The sequence below is a fragment of the Anas platyrhynchos genome, chromosome 3, assembly GCF_047663525.1.
Source record: "Anas platyrhynchos isolate ZD024472 breed Pekin duck chromosome 3, IASCAAS_PekinDuck_T2T, whole genome shotgun sequence".
Taxonomy (NCBI): domain Eukaryota; kingdom Metazoa; phylum Chordata; class Aves; order Anseriformes; family Anatidae; genus Anas; species Anas platyrhynchos.
The window spans coordinates 22,916,077-22,939,331 of record NC_092589.1 but is presented as its reverse complement, the minus strand read 5'-3'; the positions used below and the strand labels follow the sequence as shown (position 1 = coordinate 22,939,331).

At 38.9% G+C, this 23,255-nt stretch overlaps 1 protein-coding gene across 1 annotated transcript; it reads right to left on the bottom strand.

Moving 5' to 3' along the window:
- Nucleotides 1-1,618: 1,618 nt before the first annotated feature.
- RRP15 (ribosomal RNA processing 15 homolog) lies at nucleotides 1,619-22,537 on the bottom strand. Its single transcript, XM_038176242.2, has 5 exons — nucleotides 22,383-22,537; nucleotides 19,973-20,247; nucleotides 18,103-18,200; nucleotides 17,036-17,234; nucleotides 1,619-2,292 (listed from the first exon to the last, which is right to left on the bottom strand). Exons 1-5 carry the CDS (start codon nucleotides 22,426-22,428, stop codon nucleotides 2,140-2,142), a joined length of 771 nt encoding a protein of 256 aa, XP_038032170.1. The 5' UTR covers nucleotides 22,429-22,537; the 3' UTR covers nucleotides 1,619-2,139.
- Between the last annotated feature and the right edge of the window lie 718 nt (nucleotides 22,538-23,255).

Genomic DNA, 23,255 nt, shown 5'->3' with positions numbered 1-23,255 from the left:
ATGCCTCTTAAAAGGCAAGAAATGCTTTGATTCTATAGGCAAAACATTTAAGCACTGCTATGCACTTTAAATGGAATGGGAGCTCAAGATGCACACAGTTAAACACCTGAGTATTCTAGAAGTATTTTGAAAGTAGTCTGAAGTTTTCATAATCACCTCAGGATAGTGTAGTTTCTAAGAAAAACTAGATTATTTTTCAAGAGTTTGATCTCAGCCAGAGACTGGTGATATAAACCTAGAGACCTACTCCAGATTTAAAGGTGCTGATGTAGTTTTTCCACACAAAGTAACTAAACTCTGCAGAAAGAAAGCAATGTCGGATTAGACTATTATGCTGTTTTATAGACTCAAGATTCATTGTAGTATATTTTTGTATTGCACTAATGAGATGCCAGCTCTAGCTGAACAGCTATACAGATGTCTAACCTTCAGAAGCTGGGATAACCATATGTCAAACTTCTGTGGTTTTGCCACTTGATATTTTGTGTGTATGCCTTCATTTGTGATAATAAATATCAGGCCACAAACTAATGTCTACTCAGATATCTAATATGTTTAACACTCAAAGCAGCTTGAAAATCTAAACATTTCTGCTGTTAGCTTGAGTTCTCCTCAAAGAATTATGCTACAATATATACCAGATGAATAGGCTAGGGATAACGCAACCACTGCCAGTTTTTAGGATGGGTTTCTCTCTACCATTTTGTATGTATATTTTTTATGCTGTAAAACACACACAGTTCAATCCCTCTGCCTTCCTCAATGCCTTCGTTACAAAACTTAAATACACTGTCTTACCACACATTTCAATGCTGAAGACCAAAAATTCAAGTTTTATCTGTAGACACTATATATTTTTAAATATCAATTCAGAGGACCTAAAGCATTCTCTTCACATTGCTATCACATTTCTGCATTTGCTAAGTTAAACTACACGGCATCAGACAGACAATCCAACTAGTGAAGGCAGAAGACTTCAGCCTCAGCTTCTCATTTAAAACTCCTTAACCTCCATGATATTCCATCTGTACTCACATGATTCTATATATTTGTATTATGTACGCTGGTTTCTGCACCTCTGCAACCTAGCCACCTATTAGGAGAAACTGCTTAATCAAAGTGAATAGTGTTATACTGATGTGTGTTTTCCAAAATTTGGTATTGTTAGAATATGCACCTTAAAGGAGGGGCTTTTGTTTGACCCTTGCAGACCTGAGGAATTAGCATTACAGTTGACTAAATCCACAGGATGCATCTTGGAGGTCTGGCTCCCTACTGGAAAAGACCAGAACGCTGGAACTGCAAATGAACCAACACTGAATACAATTCTATGCAGTGTTGTTAGAAAAGCCCTTTCTCCCCCCACAAACACAATAGCAATGACTGTCCTTTCTGCTCTTACAAGTCTCTTAGGGCATACAACTTTAGGTTTGCAGAGAAAAAACATACATGCATATACATGTATGCTTTTATATATATATATATGTATATATATATATATATATATTTTATGTGTACATAGACACACACAAAAAGCCAATCAGTAAGGTCAAGTCTCATTTCACAATTATGTTTCTAGAGTTGTCTCTAATCAAAGTAATGCTCCAAGACCAGACCATCACATGAACGCTTACTTTTCTTTATTATCTACAAAACCTCTCCTGGACAAAGTAATAAAGTCTCTATAGGAGTCCGATAACTTTACAAGGTGAAGGCATTTCTGTGTTTATTGTAAGCCATTTCTACTGCGAATTGCTAACAACTTTTCAAAGTGCAACTCTGATTTGCAAATGCAGGCGCACTAATACATCAACTGCTATGACTAATGTATAAACTTTTAATGACCTTGGCAAAATCTATCTTTTATTGGGCAGGTGCCACTATTTTGACTGTACAAAATATTTTGGAAATATGTTGAAAATTATACATGTTTTGGAAAATATTTCAGGATTTCAGTATAGCAAACGTAGCTATATTAAATAAGAGTGTGACATGGAGGAGAAAATGCACTCCAAAGTTGTGCAAGTTTCTTTTTAAGAAAAGAAACATCCTCCAACCATTGTACATTCACAGAATGTTGACTTTTTATCCAAATAAAGAAAAAAGATAAAAAATTATCTTGATAATTTTCACTTTCATTCAGTCACTGTCATCTTCTTGTTTCAGACCACCTCCTTGTTCAGCATTGCTCTCTCCATCACTTTCCTTGTCCCAGTCTTTCATAGATGCTCCCATCATGAAGTCATCTCGCAGTATATTCCATTCTGGTCCCTCTTCAGACTTCACTTGACCCTGTATGTTTGAGGGGAAGGTAAGGAAGATAAGATGAGTTGAATGTGAAAGAGGAGCAGGAAAAGATGGAAGCCCTTCAAGCAACCAAAATAACACCTCACACGCCATTTGCACTGACAGACATCCCAAAGGCCAGCTCTTCATGCAAATGGTACACAAATGACAATCATAAATGACCTGATACTGATAAAGAAACTTGTTTTAACCAACCAATGAAAGAAATAAGGAAACAAATCAATTATTCATTGTGGATGAAACGGTCAACCCTGGGCATGGCTTCCTTTATTAAAATCTTTCTTGGCAATCAAAATGGATTCATGATATCATTTATTAACCCCCAGGTGCTGCTTCATTAGAACACTTCTTGGCACATTTCTAAAACACAAATATGGATTTAATAAAGGCTTAAAAAAAAACCAACAAATTTAATATTAAACATATTCGGTGATACATGAACCAAATCTCCTTTATGTAGATTATTACCTCACTACCTGGGCTTGTCATATGGTGCAAAGCTGCCTCTAAGAAACTGAAAGGTGATCTACAGTCAGGAAGCCAACAACACCTTATTCCAAGTTTCCTACTTCTTCAAAATGGATAAACTGAGTCCATAATACACAGACTGGTGAACAATCAAGTGACAGGAGCCTTAGTTTTAGGTTAGCACTGAAAACATTGCTAGGTTGCAGTTCTTCTAAGTGACTGCTCATACTTGGACAGTGCAACAGCTCCATCCCGTGGCAAAAGTTTTAAAGAACAGTATGAAGCAAGTCCGACATTCCTACTGATACTGAAAACTGTTCAATGTGAAGGATTTCAATGGTTTGAGCCTCTGTAGCAAAATACTTCTGAGGAACAATACAGCTCAGTGTCCAACATGCAATCAAAAATTACTCTACCAAAGAGGAATCAGGGGAAGTGAAAACAACTTACTTTTGAAAGGTCTTTGAAACACAGGTATACAAGTAACTCACTGTTCTTCTTCCCACTCCCCTGCTCAAAAGGATAGGCCGGAACTGATTCATACTAGTGTAACTGCCACCTCCTGATACTATATAGCAGATTAGAATTATGTGTTACAGTGTCCTCTGTGGATGTGGTTTTGCCTACTAGATGCAAAACCCATAGTAAACGTATGATCGCTGCAGACATTTGTTCATGCCTCTTTGCAGTGCATCTCTAAACTACGCATACTGTATAGAACCACTGCATCCTTAAGCTAATGCTCGCACAATTTCTGAGAGAGAGCAGCATAAAGAATTTAACAGCAAGAGAAATTAGGAATAGAGAGTGCAGATCAACATTAACCTAACACTTCACTCCAAAAGAGGCTATTTGAGTGTAAAAAGTCTGCCAAACAAGACGTATATTTTTAATAAGTAACCAAAAAAGAAATGTTTATAAATGTGACTTGTTCAGCTGTTTTTGAAAGGTTACCTTCACAAAAATAGCATTACAAATCTTAACACCTTCCTTCCCAAATGGAATCTCCCAGGGACCAGTTGGAAAAAAAAAAAAAAAAAAAAAGATAAAAGAGATATACTACAGTACTGCAGCTATTCATCAGGATGCATGCACCTTTTTTTTTTCTTCCCCATTTTATTTTTTGTCTTCACAGCTGCTCTCATAATGCCTACTCCTAAGGGTAACTCTCCCACCTCTAGCAGAAGTGGAAAAAGCAACAATCTGCTTTTTCCCCAGGGGAGTGACTTCTATCTTCTTTCACTTTTGCAGAAATTCACATAAATACAGTACCCAGTAAAGCTTGAAATTATCTCAGGCAGGGTAATCAATTAACTAGAATTAAGAGTTACAGTCTGGGTAGGTCCATATGCAGACCTTAAGATATTATTGTGGTAATAACGCATGTTAGTGCCACCTCTGGTATTCTGTTGTTGGACACAAGGAGCTGAAAGCTCTTTTTTTCTCTTAAAACTGGATTCCAATTGTTCTATATGTCCATCTTTCCAGAGGAGAGAGAAAGGTCAGAATGGTTACAAAAAAACACTTAAAAAAAATAAATCCCAGACCTTTTAGAAATAATCACTGCTTGAACGTGCCACAGAGTAAAACTTGAAATACCCAAATAGAAAAATCCCATTTTCCTTACAAAATCCAATTTTCTTCTTCCAGTAATAATAAAATCATCAGAGATGCCATTTCTTTTTCCACATGCGCATAACAGACATTATTGTCAGCAATGACAGTGTAAGGCTGCTCAGGCTTTGACAAGCCCCATTCTCAAATTCATCACAATCGACTATTCAGCAAGCGAACAACAGGACAAAAGCAGGACCTCAACAAAAAAGGGATGCTGATCCTCCGCAGAATTACCCACTATGTAAGGAGACACAAAGGTTTGAATAAAGATTTATACAAGCACTAAGACGACAGACAGAGGTAGCATGTCCATGCCTGAAAGATGAAGATTAAATACTTGAAAGCAAATATTTAATCAGTTTTAAGCATGCTCCCAAGTGAAGAAAACACCGTGTTTGGTATCTTCATTCCTAAGTCATTTACTGCTCTGTTCTTCCCGTCACAGCTACCCCAATCTATTCTATCAAAAAAATTCCCGGAGTCTTAAGAAAATATGCAGCAAGACTATCTGTATAATTAACAGTTAGTTTAACTGTAATATTGCCTCCCCCATTGTTTTATATAAGAATGTTAATGTACTTGGGCTTTCAATGCCATAATCTAGTTTAATCTAAATAAAGCAAAAGTGATTCTTGGCACTTGGAAAATAAACCAGCTTTCATTCTCTGCTTTGAACTCCCAGTCAGCTGTTCATCCACCTCTCCCACATTCTGGGACATCACTGAGGTTCCCTTTGAACATCCCCAAGTGCAAACAAAACAAGCTATATAAACATAAATGTGTAATGCTACATGAAGCAGTAAGGCAAGGAGTGAACAATTGTTTTTTGTTATCCCTCCCCCCGCCTTTTATAAACACTTTTGTATGGGTTTGTTCTTTGCCTGAAGGTGTGATAACTTGTTTCAAAAAGGTCTGAGAGGCAGCAACCAGCAAAATGTCTCAGGAGTCACTGGTACGTGGTGTTATCACCGCAATAAGACAGACCAAAACCCAAAGCTGTGGTTACCATAGTGCAGAAGGCCCATTTGCTGGGAAAGCTGGATAGCCCAGTTGAAGAGATTGTATAAATACCACAAACAGCATCTTGCCTGTTTGATGTGACACCTAAACTATCACAACATTAGCTCAAGTCTGACACAAGTACTTCTGTAATGGGGAGGTGCTTCCCAAACTAATTCTGGTTTGAAGACATTCTCTAAAATCTGCACCAGGACGAGACGAACAGAAATTCTTAGCTAAGTCCTAGTAAAACCAATCAACAAACAAAGCTTATTTCTGTCATCTAGAACAAGCAGACATCACTTGCAGGATCTGGGCTGGAATCAACTCCTGGATGCTTTTGGAGCAATTTTTCTGTGGTCTTGCAGTGCCAGTAGCAGAAGGCGACTTACCACTACACATCAGCTCCTTCAGTCTGCAAACAAGTGCCTTAAGCCCAAAGCCTGCTTCCTTTGAAAGCATGAGAGAATTAAGTTCAGCCTAAGTCACAGGACATTCTCATTTTTAGCTGTTGTCTTACTGAGATAGCACTAGTCTAAAACTGGAGCAGGGAAGTTTTCCAGAGCCTTACTCATAGGCTGATAAAAGTCCTGTAATGCTTATTGGTGACAATATTAAAGTATATGATCTGAAAACAAAGTGCACAGATTAGACTTCACTCTATTTTCCACTAGCTTGTGGAACTTACATCAGTTTCTGCACCTGCACAACAAAAGTATCTGCATGACTGTGGAGATTCCCTTACGGTCTGAAATCCCCTATTGTCCAGAAGACAGTAACTGCAGAATATTAACAAGTTAACATTTTTCAAACATAAGAATTACGATCAGCGCATTGGGCTCCCATGCCTTTCCTCCGTGAACAAGATGAAATGCCAGAGCTTGCAGGGGCATCTCTCTTTACAATCACATACAATAAATGTTTATTTGTACCTGTCAGGGAAGGAATTTCTAACATAAATATCTTTAAAGCAACAATTTTAAGCCCTGAGAAAACAATTCTAACATGCCTAATTAATTTGAGCTGCCTCCCCATGTTCCTCTATTTTGCTCAATACAAACATCCAAGAACTCAAAATACAGGGAGGCTTTTGTCACAACCAAGAAGTTAAAAGTGTAACTGCCAAAATGCATTCTCATACTACGTCTGACAATTATTCTCCCTGCAAATCCTGCATCTTTCTCCAAATGACTGCTGCTATGCTGTTCCTCATCCCCAGGCAAGCAAATTGAAGCCTAACTCAAAAACACGACAGGTACTGGAGGTACAAAACAAACAAACAAACAAAAAAAACAAACACACAAAAGAAGAAACAAACCTTGGAGGGGGAAGACAAAGAACACCAAAAAAATCATTACCCCTAAATTTATTTTCAGGAATATCCAACCTCACAAGCTAAGAAAAATAAGTATGCTCTCAGCTGCAAGTACATAAAACTGTAGTTTAAGTATCTGAAAGAGCAATATAAGCAAATTACCAAATTTAATGATTTTTAACAGACAAAATGAACAAACAGAACTTATAGGTTTAAAGTGACAGTCAGAACTGTTGATCAACTTATTTCAGATACAGTGAGATCTTTATTGTAAGAAAGGTTCCTACATGCATATGGATCCCAAACAGACCAAAAAAAAAACCCACAGATCTGGAAAATGAGACTATATGCTGTACCTGTTACTGGCCCAAACTTCTAAGCTGAAGTCTCACAGAAACTCAGTTTGACTTTGGAAAGCATTTGTGAGCTTGCAGAGCAAGCAATTCGCACAACAGAAGTCTATTCTGCTGCAGAGTAATGTTTGCTACACAAACATTTATTCCTTAAGGTGAGTGTCATTCAACAACCATTTATACTTTCTCTTAATGAGAAATTAGAGTGACCGAAATAAATTGCCTTTGTATATTTGAATATTTGAAGTGACGCTATAACGTGGATACCAAGCATGGTATGGGAGATTTATTCAAACCACACTATGATTTGTATTTGCATTGCTAGTAAACAAATACAAGAGTGATTTTTTTTTCCAGTATGTTTTGAACCTCGGTGTTTCTGCTCAAACTTCTCTGCAAGTAAAGCACTGGAATTATTACTACAAGGCAATGGAAGCACAACAAATACTGATTTTCACTTTGAGCACAGCCAGAAGACCACCCACAGCTTAATGACCTGCATGAGGAATCTCCCCATTCTCACATCCTCCTCTAGGGTTTACTGCAATGAGGGGAGGATGTGTGAATGAGAAGGAACGCTTTGGGTTGGCATGCAGAGGCTTAATCACGCTCCAACCTTAGAGCAGTCAGAAATGTATTACAGAAATCTAAGAACAAGCATTTATCTGGACTTAAAGAGGAAAATCATTAGCATCATTATCAAATGCATAATTGCAAAAAAGAATCACAGGAGTTTGAAAGAACAGATTTCTTCAACCTCAGCTCATCATAAACCTCATGAATCACTATTTCTGTCAGAAAAAGCAAAAATATTCAAAAGAATTCAAGTATAACACAGAGCTCTTCTGCATACCGGAAGCTCTGGAGCTCTTCAGAACTTGTTGGACTCCCGTTCTCATGGCAGTCATCTCAGAAATCCCTTCACTGCACAATCAATTGTACCACTTGCTGCTGCAAGATTATGTCCGACCATACTACTATTCTCGTATTATTTAAAGTGTCATGTTTGTTTTTTGCCCTCTTGTAACAAAAACTACTTCATTATCCTCAGCTATTTGCTTTTACCTTTATACCTGCAATGCCCACTTATCAGATTTTATACCACCACCAGGGGAATTACTGCCATACTGGTCACTAGCGTACTGGTCACTATCACAGCATTCACCTGTTATTCCTACCTTTTCTCCATCTGTCAGTCTCCATACAGCTTTCATGTTTCATCTACTTAAACAATAGGATCTAGGATCTGTAAACCAAAGACTGCACAGCACCTAGATCCATAAATTCCTGACAAAGATCCAATGAGTTGTATAGTTGAAAACAGCGTATGATCAAGACTGTTGCATTTAATGCACCACGTTATATTGTAGTTTGAATACAATAACCAGCTATATAAATTGTTGTCTGATAAGTGACGTACTTGAATCATAAAGCATTTTGTTCATAAGACATCTAAGATGTAAAGTAGCTGCACTGCTTCATTAAGAATCTTCATTCTGACTCAGAAAAGATCATGCTGCTCATCAGTAAGACTAGGTAGGTCTCTGTGCTAGCTAAGCCTGAACTTCCAGGAACCACAGCCTGCAAAATAATGTTCATTGTGTACCAAAAAATATTGGCTAATTACCAAGACCAGACTTAGATGGACTCCTCCTTACCAACTTCTATTGATATTCCTAAAAAGGAAAATAATGAACCAAGAGTTCTTCTGTTTGGATGTGATTCAAAAAAAGGAAGAAAGAACTTTTCTAGATAATTAGTATTTCAACCCAGAAAAAAATCCCACACAACAAGGGACAGAAGAAGCTGGTGCTACATTTTTTAATGTGTATTTGGTGCAGTAATTGAAGACATGACAGAGTTTAAGGATCAGCTCTCTCCCTAAACATTCCCCAGATCCAAAATACCCTTGTTGCAAGGTGCACAGTTTCTGAACCTTTACATTGTACCTAGAAAATATGTAACTACATATGCGCCTGGAAAAAAGTGCCTGGAAAAAAATATCAGTTTAAGACTAAGGTCTTCTATCCACTATCCCTCAGAAGTCCAGTAATAATGGACTGCTACAACCTATTTCAGACAAGTATTTTCAAATCACAACAGATCTTTCCATGTTACTCATTTATGAAAGATACTTAGGCACTGTCCCAGATGGGTATCTAAGACCTTCTGCATGCTTTTAATAAAAGTTTGCATTTGCCTGCTAGCACAGTAAGGATGCATGAAGGCCAACGGTTGTCTGGAGTACTTTTGATCCCCCCTTTTTTTTTTTTAAAGAATAAATTAGCAGCCTGCAGATTTTTTAATAATCAAAACGTGATACCAATTATTTCCTATAGATGATGCTGAAATCATCCACTGTTTTCCATTATGTTTCAGCAAGAGGCATTGCAAAGCAAGTCCCAAAAGGTTATCTCAAATAACGAAGACCATAGTAATCAAGTCCTTTACCTCCAGCACTTAAGAAATCATCTCAAAGTACAGCTGATTAGGAAGTAGAGCTAATAAAAGGCCTCCTTTTTCTGACTCAGGATTTCCATTCACATTTGAGTCCTGAAACAAGTATAGCTATCCAAAACCTAGGAGGAAGGAAGAGGAGGAAAAAAAATACAACTAGCTTGTGCATATTTTTATTACTAAATATGAAATACTGGAATTTTTATTACTACTAAGCAGCTTTTTTGGCTAAATGACCCTGCTCTCATTGCCCCTACTTTTATTTAAATGGCTTTTGCAATATAAACTATATGCCTGCAAATCCAAGTTTCTTTGAGTTTACTTTGCTGCAATTTCCCACACACCCTCATGAACAAGCAGCAAATTCATTAACAAACAGACCATACACCCTGATCTACATTTCTGCATAGGCTTTCACAATGACTGCACGTCAAGAAGTAATGGAAGAGGCCACAAAGAGAAGAACAGCATCCAGGGTTTGGCAACAAAGTCAAAAAAGGTCAGATCTTTCCAAGATGACAGCTTTAGTATTATTTGTAATAGCAGGTTAAAAATATTATATATATCTTTCCTAAGTTTCCAGTGAATTTAAGAAACAGTCATTAAATACCGGCCCGATTATCCAACAGAAAATAAATATATATATATACAAACTGAATTGAGCAACCCTCTAACTATTGGAAGCTGTAAGCAGTTTGACCCATCTCTCCTGAACTCTAGCAAGATAAACAGAAGAGTAGGTGTGCACAGAGGTCATTTATAATACACATCTCACATCTGCTAGTTCAACACTTTGCAAATAGGAACATTTTATACCTTAATAAAACTTCAAAGTAAAGCAATCATTTTTCAAGATAATTTGCAATAGAAAGTGCTTAGATGAGGGGAAAAAAACTGGTTCAGAGAGACAAGTCCCACCCAGTATTTGTTACTTTCAGAGAACTTTTTCTATAAACTCTATGGAACGTTCAGATTTATTTCCTCTAATTACATTACCCTACCTATAAGAGTTATGAACAAAGCCAAAAGTGGACAGCTGCTTTTATAAGGCTTCCAACTTGATTTACCAGATAAAACTGGATTTTTTTTTAAGTTGTTTTTTCATTAAATCAGGGCTGTGTCCACAGTCATAACTTTGTGAGATCTGCTGAGGTTGGTTTTAAAGTCAAAAACTATCAATTTGGTAGGGGTGCAGGCAGTGGTTAGGAAGTACTTTTTAGCAACAGGGAGCAGCTGTTTAACAGTTACGGCATTTTCCAAATAAAAAGCTGAAAGGATTGAAATTTGGAAAAAGTGATAGGTCCCCAAAAGAATAATGACCTGAAGCATTTTAAAAGTTTTCTGCCATTGTTGCAGAGAAAAATAAATGCATAAATTAAAAAAAATAAATAAATAATGAAAAGATTTCCCCCAGCTCTGACACAATGCACTTTTACAACTTTAGTCAAAAAAAAGTCACAGATTACACTGAAGACAACTTTCCTTTTAAAATAATTCTGCAAATCATAGTTTTACACTTCAATAAAGCAATTCTAATAGGGTTTGACATTTTGGATGTCTGTGCTTTGTATACTTACAGAAAGATCAGAAGATGATGTATACCACAAGCTTGTGGTTATTTTAGACACAGTTTTACTGAAAACCAGCTTGGCAACACTGTCTGGGAAAACAGAACAACACCATAGTCCCCTGTGCATTAATAATCAAATAGCAAGGCGAGTTACTCTCAAATATTACAGATGGAGCCATTTCAATATTGCATCACATTTCAATTGTTAGTCCCTGTTTAAATTCACTTAAACCTGCCAAACTTTGACCGCATCAGGCTGAAGTTTTCCATTGCAGTCACCTGCCTCAGGCCGTAGGTTTTTGCAATGTTTCAACTGAATCTCCTCAACTCTTTCCAAGGCAAGATGAACTTAAAACATTTTGTCTACTCTAAGAAGGAAGTATTTCCTACCTGCATTTGCTAATACCTTGTTATACATTTTCTTGAACTTACAAATCATTTAATGACTATTTTGGAGCCAGTAATGTATTTTGTTATCTCCATGAACACCTTCCCAGGTGTGGACAAGTTTTAAACACCTGGTGGACCAGCCTTCCCAAATCTGAGGTCACCACCTCAGTTGGTATGACAGGCTTTTAGTAGCCAAATTCTCCTGAAATATCCGTCCTCACTGACCACGTGCTATCTGCATCTTCGAAGACCACATGTGAATCACAATGACAGAGAACATGTCCTCCTGTGCAAGCTGTTGCCAGGGCTGCTTTAGCATTAGGAACCATAGTATAGGAATGTGTGCTTGGCCCTAAAATGCAGAGGGAAAGATCCTGTTGGGAACATGAAACAAAGAGGATTAAAAAAAAAAAAAAGAGGAAAAAAAGAAGAGGTTGGTGGAAGCAGACTGCACAAATCACAGCTTTTCTTCCTTCCTGCCTTCTAGTCAAATACAACAGAAAAAGAAAACAGGCCCTAGGAGATGCAAAACGAGAGCAGAAAAGGAAACCTGAAGGCAAGAACACAGGAAAAATGGTGAACCTAGTGAGATAAAGCCATCACATCAATTTTAACTCTTTTACCTGAAAGTAAACTTGCAGCATTAAATTCTTGACATCTATTAGATACTTATAAAAATACTGGCAAAGACCTATTTCTCTTAACACGGGAATGTAGATGTATGTTGTTAGATAGAAAACTGAACTTGCATATTTTCAACACCCAACCCTGCTGATGACCCAAAAATGGTAAGTCAATACATCTTCTTGCAAACAGATTGAAAGTAAATATGTCAAACAACTTCTAACACTGCAGAATAATCCTTTATCTTAGAGAAGGTAATTAGAATATAGCACAGTGGTGGCAGGCTGTGCTATATTTATCCATAAGGATGTACAATAGAATACACTGTGTAGGTAGTTCTTCAGCAACTCCTGATACTAAAAACAAACTCCAAGCATACAGGAGGTGGCCTTCAAGAAAGTACACACATATGAAAGGCAGATGCAAATGCATGATTTATAACTAAATACAAATTAAAGTTACTGTGAATGTAATGGGAAAACATTAGAACTGGGAGAACAACTTTGCTTTGGCTGCATGTGAACTAAATTAATACTTGGCTGCCCCCTCAAATCTGCTGGAACACAGGCATGCATCCTTACTCCTTCAATTAGTTCTGTGAAGACAGCAGAAGTTTATTACTATGACTGTTGTAAAGTGATAATGACTCTGGAATGTCATTATCACTTAAAATTTTCCTTTTAAGTTTAGAAGAGGTGCTGATGCACCTTACCAAATTCCTCAAAGATGCCTTCATCACCACATTTTGGAAACAGAAGCACAAATGAGAAGCAAAAAGTTAAGAGAGCTTCTGGTGCTTCTGCTGAAATCACAGAATGAATAACCTTGCTGTAACTGACATGCTGCAAGGGAGAAAGGCTGAGACTGCTCTGGAAATGTTTTGCAATGGTCTTTGCTTTCTTACAATTAAGATTTCAGAATTCTAATTTGCTGCACCAGCAAGCATTCCTGTATAGATTCAAGGGATCAGAAACTTCATTCAACCCTGGAAGCAAAGGTACTTCCCTAAGCCAATGATCTTAACTACACCCAGAAAATTGCTAAGGATGCCTAAAGCTAGAAATAGACTTGAAGTCTATTCTAATTCAGTGGAGTCTTAGACTTTAATTGGAGCACTTGGTTGCACGAAAACCAGAGTAGATTACATGTATTAAGATAATCTGCAAATAACAGACACGAGCATTGAAACTGGCATCTCAAAAACTACATACACGTTGAAACTTAGCACAATTCAAAATTTAAATTGGAAAAAATAAACTCCCTATTTATGAAATCTTTTCCAGAAAAGGGTGCTAAGAGTAGGGCATGTTTTCCCAATAAGGATTCGGTTCAGGCTACAATCTACTATCATACCCTTGCAGACCAACAGTTGCAGTAAGTCCCAGGCCAGGTCAGATGAACAACTTACAGCCTACAGAAGACAAACTAAAATACATGGAGGCTTTAAAAGAATAAAGTATCCTTTACAAAAATACCACCTATGTTAGACCCTGCGACATCTCTTTCATGGGCATACCTCTGAAAGGAACTTAACTCTCTAGGAATAGCATAAAAAATCCTTTAACATCACTGTCTACTTCTATATTTGCTCTACAAACGTAAAGATGACTTCAGCCTTTATGGCCAGAAAGACAGCTGATACATATTACTACTATTTAAAACAAACAAACAAAGTGTAGATTATTAACATTTCTTCAGGTTTCTTAAAGGTGGGAAATAGCCAAGATCTAAGCAATAAATACTGAAATGAAAACATGCTCTGTAAAGATTGCATTGAGTGAGAATGGAAAGCCCTTGTATCTGCCGATAAATGCTTCCAAAAAAACCCACACCCAAATAAAAAAAAAACACAACAGTGAGGCTTTTTTTCCCCCCATTATTCATTCTTATCCCACAACACAAAGCTTTCAGATAAGGTAGGGGGAGGGATATTACATGACCTTACCCAGAGGCAAGCATCTTGTACAGTACCTTGGAAAAAAAACAGGGAAAAACATTACACAAGTCAGCTGGCTCAGCAAGGATTAAGAAATACCTTGATAAACAGTTAGTGATATGAAAGGCAAAGTTTTTGGCTCCAGCTCAGAAGAGTAATTACTCCCATCTGGGCACACAAAACCTGAAAAGGGGCTATAGTCTCAAATGGCACGAGAAATTTTTCACAGCCTGACAGTCTTTCACAGCTGCATTGGGTGGGTACACCAAGTAGTGTCTGAGCCAATGGCTAAACGTTTGAGACTATAAACAACAACACTAAGCTCTGGCAAAGTTACAGGTTACCTGTTCTTCCCATGAAGGCACGAAACTGGTGGAAAAAGAACATATTTTTAAAAGAATTTGTGCCACAGCAAAATCCGACCACTACAGATGGGCCTTTATAGAGATTTTAATTTCTTTTTCTCATGCATACCTATACTTGAGTAAATAATCAATCACAACAGAGCTTTGTAAGGGATATCTTCAACAATCCCTAACATTTGGAAGGAGCCAAACTCTCAAAACCACGACAGCAAATCTATCACTCAAAAACCACTGTAGAGTAAGAAGGCTAAGTATTTGCCCATTCTCACAAATATAATCAAATCTCCTTTCATAGTACCAGGTGTGGGTAAAGAAAGTTTTGCTTTCACTGGGAAGGCTTTATTCTGCTATTTTTCCTTGCTAACTGCTCGTTTTATGTGGGTGGGGTAGTGTTTTTATTGTTCTGGACTGTTTTTAATTGATGGCACAAAGCCTGGAGTTCGGGATTGGCATCCCTTCCATTGTTTATGTCGAAATAAATATATTCCCCTCTCTTTTTCAAAACGAAATACACGCCATACTCTTTAATTGCTAGAAACAAAGCAGGCTACTAGAAACCAAAAAACAACCTCCACCACCAGACCAAACAAATGAGCTTTCAGATAACATAAAAATCTACCAGGTTTGCGCTCTAAGGAATTCACTGTCTCAAAGTCTCATCCCTGCTTAACACTCTTTGAAATACCCTCAAAAGACCAAGAAGCAAAGATACAGCTGTGGAAGCCAGCAGTGTTGTTCAGTTGCAGAATGTCTGTACAATTCTGAGAAGGAGACTAAAGATCAGAATTTGGTTTCAACAACTAAGGATATGGGATCATAATAAACAGGTAAGATATATTCACAAGAGAAGGCAGATTAAAAAACCAAACTCCTTTTCAAACTGTTCTTAAAGACCTTGTTATACTGCTGAATGGAGAGTCACTGAAGGAATGCAACATGGCAGGAGATGGGGAGACAGTCTATCCATGTAGACATAAATATTAAAAAACCACCACCAACAACAACAAATAAATAAACCAATGCAGAAGCATGGTCTTAAGTTCATAATGGAAAAACTCCGAAATCTGAAGATTTTGTTCAGAGGCTATGTGAAAGTAGCACCTATCCATGCTCAAAATGACACTAGACAGCCAGCACCTAAAGCATTATTTGTCCAGAGCACTTTAATGGAAAAATGCTTGATGCTGCTGACATAAGACACTGCTTCTATTGTAAAGAAGCATTTGCAATCTGTTTTCAGCCCTAATAATTCGAAAATTGCCCTTCTACAATTTGACACACACAGAAAAAATCCATTTTTTGCTCAGCTGTTGATTCATTGTCAGTCTGCCATGTTTTTGTAGCTGATTAATTCCCAGGACTGTTAAGTTAATAATAATCCTGACCAGCCCTTAATATGAGCAATAGTAGTAGGCCCTTCTATTACTCTGACGTTCTGGTGTTCCAGGGAATAAAAAAAAAAAAAAAAACCAACACTCCTTCCCTCCCTGCTCCCCATTCCCTAAAAAAAAAAAAACAAAAAACAAAAAAACACACAACACCACACATGCACATATCCCCACCCAAACAAGCAAGCTGGAATTATTTAAGGAGAAATAAAGTGTCAGCACCAACCTAAACTGTTCTCATTATCCAAGGAATTAAAAAAAAAAAAAAACAAACAACGTTAATATTACACTTGCATGAAAATTCTATGAACTCTTCATGCCAGGCAGCGTTTCATCATGCTCCCCAAGTGCACACAAACAAAAAACATATGACAAACTGTTGTCTCCCAACTGATTAAAGTATTTCTTTCTGGCACTAAAAAGCATTTAGTTAACTGGTGTAAGTCTGGGCCAAGAGAAGTATTCCACCCATTACCAAGCACAAAGTTCAAACCTGGATGCAAATGCATGTCAAAAACATGCAGCTTCTGAAATACAAGACAGTATATGTCTGAGCAACTTGTTTTTAACCCTGAGCTACTGGGTGAATTAAAAGGACTGATAGAGTTGGACAAATCCAAATAAACTGTATCCTTCTCAGCCATTTGTAAAAATGTAAGATATCTTAAAACACTACTTTCCAAAACACTGTATCAGCAATAAAGCCCCAACACACAATTTGAAAGAGAAAAGCCTACATATAAGATTTAATGTCTCACTTTCTTCCTGTTGCAGTGTTCACTTGCACAGCAAAGCCACAAAGCTGCAGAGCATAATCATCCTGCACAACTGAGTATGAAATGCCTGAAACTGTGTGTACCCACAAAGTCCAATATACCATGTAGACACCATATCTTTAGCAATTTTAAAGAACTCATAACTATTATTTCCTGAACTCCAAAGGTCTTGACCCAATAAAATCTTACAGTTTGTTACATGATGTGCAAAACCCAAGATAATAATAATGATAATAATGGACTTTATTTTTAAAACACAGCTAAAATAAGCAGTTTGAACACAAGGCTTGATGCCCTATCAGGAAAGCTTGCAGTGTTTTGTACCTTGAAGCCCAAAAGCTTCCTTTCTAAACATTCTTAAAAAAGCACACACTTTGATGACAGCTGTTTTGAAGTGCAGGCACATTAGCAGACCAAAATTACACTGAGAAAGTATTTTGTAAGGAGTATTTCACCCAGGTGAAGCCTACCTGTTTACTTTTTGTGCCCTTCCCAGGATTCTGGTTTCCTTTAACACCTTCCATGCCTCTTAAAACATCGATGAAATCTTTCTTTGATACAGATGACAGCAGTTTAGCACGTCGCCTCTCAGAGCTCCCAACTTTCTTCACTTTCTCATCAATGTTTTTTTGGTGAGTCCTGACAGCATTGAATAACTGTACAACACCTCTAAGATGGAAAGCAGGGGAAAGGAGGTGAACAACAAGACAAAAACAGCTTTTTAACTCAAATTTCCTTTACCTTCTATCAAAGCAACCAATCAGTGCAGATGCCAGATAGCTTCTAGTTACTAAAAACGGTTACTTAGAACCTCAATTTAAATAAGATGTAACATTTACTACACTACAAGACGCTTTAAATTCTCTACCTTCCTTCACACTTACTGCTAGGAGCCAGTAATAAAAATGTACAAATAACCATTCAGACCCCAAAGCAAGCATGGCGCATTGCACTGAGATCAATACAAAAGCATTTTTCATCTTCAGAAGCATGCTACTCATCCTACAACCAGCTATTAAATTCCTCAGACAAGATCTTAAGAGCTGCTGAGGCAGAGGAATAAGGCAGAGGAATGAGACCTGTAAGGAGACAAAAGCATACAGGGAGTACAACAAGGAGCTCGACTAGTTCTGTGGCAGTGAACTACAATAATGCAAAACAGGCAACCGAACCTAGCAGCCATGTATCTGGTGAATCCTCTGCGGAGAAAGAAGAAACAGAATAGTAGACACAACTGTTCTGCATTTTTAAAGCATTTTGCTAATTTAAACAAAATGAAGGGGTCTAGCAAAGCACTTCTGTTAAGCAAACATTACATTCTTGTCTAATTTTTTATGCTTTTGCAAACCTTTTGAAATCTTTTGCTGAACTTGATACTGTACAATGCAGACCTGTACATAAATCACTTGGCTCCTGCTAGTCACTTCTTAAGAGTTCAATCTGATTGGAAACAGATTATCTGCACAGGCCTTTTCTTCTCTTTTTCCTCCCTTTAATATATACGTGTATTTCAAGAAAGCTTTCAAAATGCTCTTACCTTGTGGCAATTCTCTGAAGATTTCTCTCTCTGTCTCTGTCTTTGACAACATCTGGCTTCACTCGGCACATCATTTCCCACTCCCGCTTTTTATCGAGCTGCATTATAAATATTGTTACATGAAGTAAGTGGCATTGAGCATCTGAGAATGCAGCATACTCTTATACAATATGCAGCAAGAGGAGATAAAAAATGATAAATTGACAAAGCTCAGTTTGGCTGAGGGTTAGGGGAACTCCAATACAGCACTGGACACCAGGTCTGAGGCAAGTCTCTTGCACTGATGCCTTCACACTGGCTGCTACAGACAAGAAAATGATTCAAAGACAGTTTTCAACTCCAAAACTTCACAAGTTGATCAGAGAGAAACCCATAAATAATAAATTTCTGGGCATGTCAAGACAAGCATGTTGCATTTTGGGCCTTGGGAATATGACTTCCCCTGCTGAGTTAATCACATGCAGCTTTTGTGACTGACAGCAGTGCACAGCAAAGGCTACAATGAGCAGAACTCAAACACAAAAGAGTAACAAGCACCCACTGGAGAAGAACTGCTGTATACAACACTGATTTTTGTCTTCTTTGAGGCTCACTGCTTCCAAATCCCAAACTGATCAACTTTTAAACTATCAGGGGCCACACAACACCAATAGCAGAATGCTATTATTTCCGCAGCTCCTGTACCAAGAGTAAGGTAACATTTTTAAGCCCTTTCAACAATCTAACAGTTCTTAGCTCTGGTGATGCTGCATTAAGTCTGTTTCATGCAAAAAGCTTTTCATGGAATTTCAAAGTCCTTATCTTTATGATACCAGGCAGACTATTATGAACTCAACAGTTTATGACCATGTTTTGGCCTTTGATCAAAAGAACTGCCCTAGCCTACCTTCTACCAGCAAGAAATTAATAAAAGGCAATCTGCCCTGACATTTTTCTAAGGGTGAACAGGTCAGGTTAGAGACCTGCAGCCCACCTCTGCTTTATAGAACTGCCACGTGTTTATTGTATGAGAACAGGTATTTAGGACAGTTGGAACTGAGGAGATACCTTTACCAAAGCTCTTTTAAAAAGGCAGGCTGTGGCGTAACCACAGCATGTACCACACTATCAGGTGGACACCAGGATTTCCCAGTAGAACAGACCTGGTAAGATGAGACATTAGAACTATTACTACACTTTTTAGCCTGAAGGTGAATCAATCTCATCCTGGAGTTAAAGTTCCACCAAAAAAGGCAAACAAACAAACAAAAGCAACATTCACAAAACAAAACAAAACAAAACCACTAATTGCCAACAGCTTTGCTTTCATTATAACAGCTTCAGGATTGTAAGTAATTCAGGGCACAGATGTCATCATAGAAAACTCCTACCATGGAAAATCAAGGAGCGCAAACCACTTCACAAGCACATCATGGATTGCTGCAATCTCAACCATGAGGCCTTGATTTTGGAAGCCACAGCAGAATTTGGATGACCAGAGTTTTCTGTCATTTCTCCTTCTCACCTTCTATGACAGAGCTAGAACTACTTGCATTCCTAATGCCATTAAAAGGAGTTATACCCCAGATTAATAACAGTAAATAGAAATCTGAGCTTAAGGATGCTTCTTTCATTCTGTCAACAACAAAAACATCTTAAGCTGACTGACACCACAATCCTACTGCCAAAGATCAGCTTGTCCAATCAACCAGTACGTAAGAAGCCCTAGGGCAGGACTGCCTAGAAAGTCAAGAAATTGAAGCTATTTGAGGTCACAGTGGAGTAGAGATCCCAAAACTGAGAACAGGCTCATAGTGCTCTCCTAAATCCCTGCTTAGGGGATCTTGTCACATCTCCACCTGTACAATGAAATGCTGAGTCTTTTTCTCACCTTCCTCCTCTTCTCCAGCCTCTCTTGTTTATCCTTTTCTCTTTCCTTCTCAAGTTTTTTACTCTTGGCCAAGATAATGGACTTATTTTGTGGTATCTTTTTGTTGAGCACTTTTGCCATGGCATCTGCCCAGCCTGCACCTGGGCCAGGTTTGGAATTTTTTGCCTCTTCCGCCACATTGTCAAGGGCTGCCGCTTCATCTTCATCATCTCCATCCAAGGCTTCACCTCCTGATGAGTAGCTGTCATCTGGAAGTCCTGAGCTTAACTCAGAACCTAGGGCAGAAAAATGAAAAAGAAAAAGGCATCAATTTCTAGTAAGGGCCCATCGCAGGCTCAATTTGTTCCATACGCAAATGTTACGAAATTTCAGGGCCATGTACTCCTTGCTTAAGATGCTACTCTAGCAGGCCTGCACCGTGATAATGAATGTATAAACAAGTACCCAGAGCTTGCTCCTCTCAGGGATGTTTTAAAGTAATTTTACCTAAAGAGGTTAGCTAAGAAGCAAAAGATAGCCCTAAAAATTTATTAGATGAAAAAATACTTTGATGACTAGGTCTGGTAAGCTTTTGGGGAAAAGGATATTTTCCAGTTAAGAAAATATAACTTAAACGTGTATATAAACACATGTATGCATGTAGATATACAGATGTACATACTTGTATAAAAACTGCAACAGCGACATCTTGTGTTTAAATGCATGTAGACAGATTAAACTGAAGGTAGGGGGTACTTCTTACATGAAAGTAAAGTTTGCTTGCGAAAAGTTAACACCATAAAAAACGTGATTGGCACAGAAAACACACGGGGGAGACTGTTTTGTGAAACAGAGAATCAAGGCATTTATCAAAAGTAACGAGAGGCAGCAAGCCTCTGTTCCATTTTCTGTTTCTGCTCTATTTCTTCATACACAAACAAAATACCTTCAAATTCTAATTTGTTTACCTCGTACCCCATCAGTACAAAACAAAATAACTGGAGTTAAAATACCTAAGTCTGGAATCAAGATACAGCAAAGAACACAGCAAGAAAAGAAGAGCTACACAAACCAACATGAAGAATCTACTATTTCCCTTGTTAGCCTGTTTGGTGGGTCAAATAAGAAAAATAAAGTCCTTAACAGTGAGGACAATTAACTAGAATGAAAGTGGCTGGTTTCTGACCTCTTCAAGTCCCACCTGCAAGGGGACAACTCCCCACCGGTTCTGAGACCAGCTGACTGCTCCTCACCTCCAAACACAAAGCTGGCTGCCTTTCACCCATCCACCTCTCTCTCACTACATTAGAAAGAATATTTTGAAATCATAACGTCATGTTCCACTGGAACAAGGGCTTTAACTCTGTAAGCATTACTACACCCCTTCAGTTACAAGCCAAGTAACTTGCTGACAAGTTACTTATTTAAATATATATACCTCGTGGCCAGACTAACTCATTAATTTGCCTTCGACGTGTTTCCTTTTGAAACAGCAAGGTAGCAGCAAAACAGTGCTGTTAACCAGTTTGAGACAGAGTCTCTAAAGCCCGGGCACCTTCAGAGAGCTACAAAGGAATTTGGTTATCAGGGAAAGCAGCAAGGCTTTAGGCCTGTACCACAAATACTTACTGAAACTCAAAAATACTAACTGAACTCTTGTTTGTTACCTACGTAGATATGATTTTTCACTACAACTAAGTTGAATGCTTTTTAGTGTTTTCTCTCACCCTGCACAGGATGTTTTCTGCAGCACTCCTTACCATGAAACTTAAATTTTGGAGCAACTAATTTGTCCATCATACTCAGAAACTACTTAAAGCTACTGATGTGTATCTATACCTTGATTTCTAAATTAAAAAACAAAACCACACTGTTGCACATGAAGTAGGTGCACAATCACATTCTGCTTCCTACACGTAAAACAATGTCAGGTTCTCAGCCCTAGGCCTTGTCCATGCTAGAGTATTGCTATCTAGTTTTTAACTCCACCAGAAGTAGTTCTTGGAGCTCCATTCTGAACTGCAGACTCCAGTCTCACAAAGTTTCAGTAAAAAAGCCCTAACTGGGAGGTGCTGTAAATGTACGTACACATGATCTCCGTACTTTCCTCATCTACGCTTGCTCAGTGGTCTATCTGGGCACAGACACATACAAAATATATCAGTCCTCAGGAAGGAGCTCTGGAAGAAGCTCCTGCTCAAGGCTTCCCTTGGGCTCAGCTGTGACCCCCAGACCCAGCAGGGAGCAGACAGCAACCCCCCCCCCCCCCCCCGTACAGACAGCCGCATCCCATCGCCCCGCGGAGCTCCCCCAGCTCTGCGCCCTACAAAACCACGCACCCACACCCCCAGCAGCCCCCAGCAGCCGGCTGCCCACGGGAGCACACAGGCTGCGAGGAGCGAGCCCCGGCCCCGCCGCCCTCCCTCAGTACCGCTGTCCGCCTCCGGGCCGCGTGTGGCCGCCACGGCCGCCGCCATCTTCCCCCGCCCTGCTCCCCGCGCCTTCCGTTCCTCTCCGTGCCTTTCCTCTCCGTGCCTTTCCTCTCCCTGCCGTTCCTCTCCGTGCCGTTCCGCCCCCAAACGTTCCGGAGCTCATCTCTGCTCCTTCACAACCACACAAAACCAATGTCTTATTCTGGGGTTTGGGGTTCCTCTTTCCAGAAATGTGCGTTGCCAGCCCCGCTGTCTGCCCAGCGCTGGCCTTCTTGATGGACCAGAACGTCTGGGCAGCTCTTGAAATCCAGGCGGAGATTGTTAAATTTAAACAAAGCTATGGCAAATTGCATTTCTTTCCCCGATGAGTAGACACCAAGCAGTGAGCGTTAGCTGCTCTCCTTCGTGCTACAACATGGCATTTCTTGCATCAGGGAAGCATTGCGCTCTTCATTTAGAGATGGAGTCAGGAAAGCCAAGGTTGGAGCTGAACTTGGCAAGGGATTTGAAAACTAACAAGGGGTTCTACAGATACATAGGCAGGAGGAGACAGGCCAAGGAGAGTGTTCCCCCTCTGACAAATGAGACAGGAGAACTGGCTTCCTCAGACATGGAAAAAAATGAGGTACTCAACAAGTGCTTTGCCTCAGTCTTCAGTGGTGGTCAAATTTCCCATGTCTGTCAGGACCCTGAACCTTGAGGAGGGGGTGAAAGGAGCAGATTTTATCCCAGTATGACAGTGGAACAAGTCCAGGACCACCTCATGATATTGGATGTGTATAAATCCATGAGACTAGATGGTATAGATCTCAGGGTGCTGAGAGAGATGGCTGATGTGGTTGCCAAGCTGCTCTCTGTCATATTTGAAAAAT

What these genes read in the sequence shown, in the direction of transcription:
- RRP15 (XM_038176242.2), bottom strand. Translation starts at nt 22,428, where the DNA reads ATGGCGGCGGCCGTGGCGGCCACACGCGGCCCGGAGGCGGACAGCG. An exon ending in CGGCCCGGAGGCGGACAGCG is followed by an intron (nt 20,248 to 22,382) that starts GTACTGAGGGAG and finishes TTTCTGCCCTAG; the next exon opens with GTTCTGAGTTAAGCTCAGGA. An exon ending in GGCTGGAGAAGAGGAGGAAG is followed by an intron (nt 18,201 to 19,972) that starts GTGAGAAAAAGA and finishes TTTATAATGCAG; the next exon opens with CTCGATAAAAAGCGGGAGTG.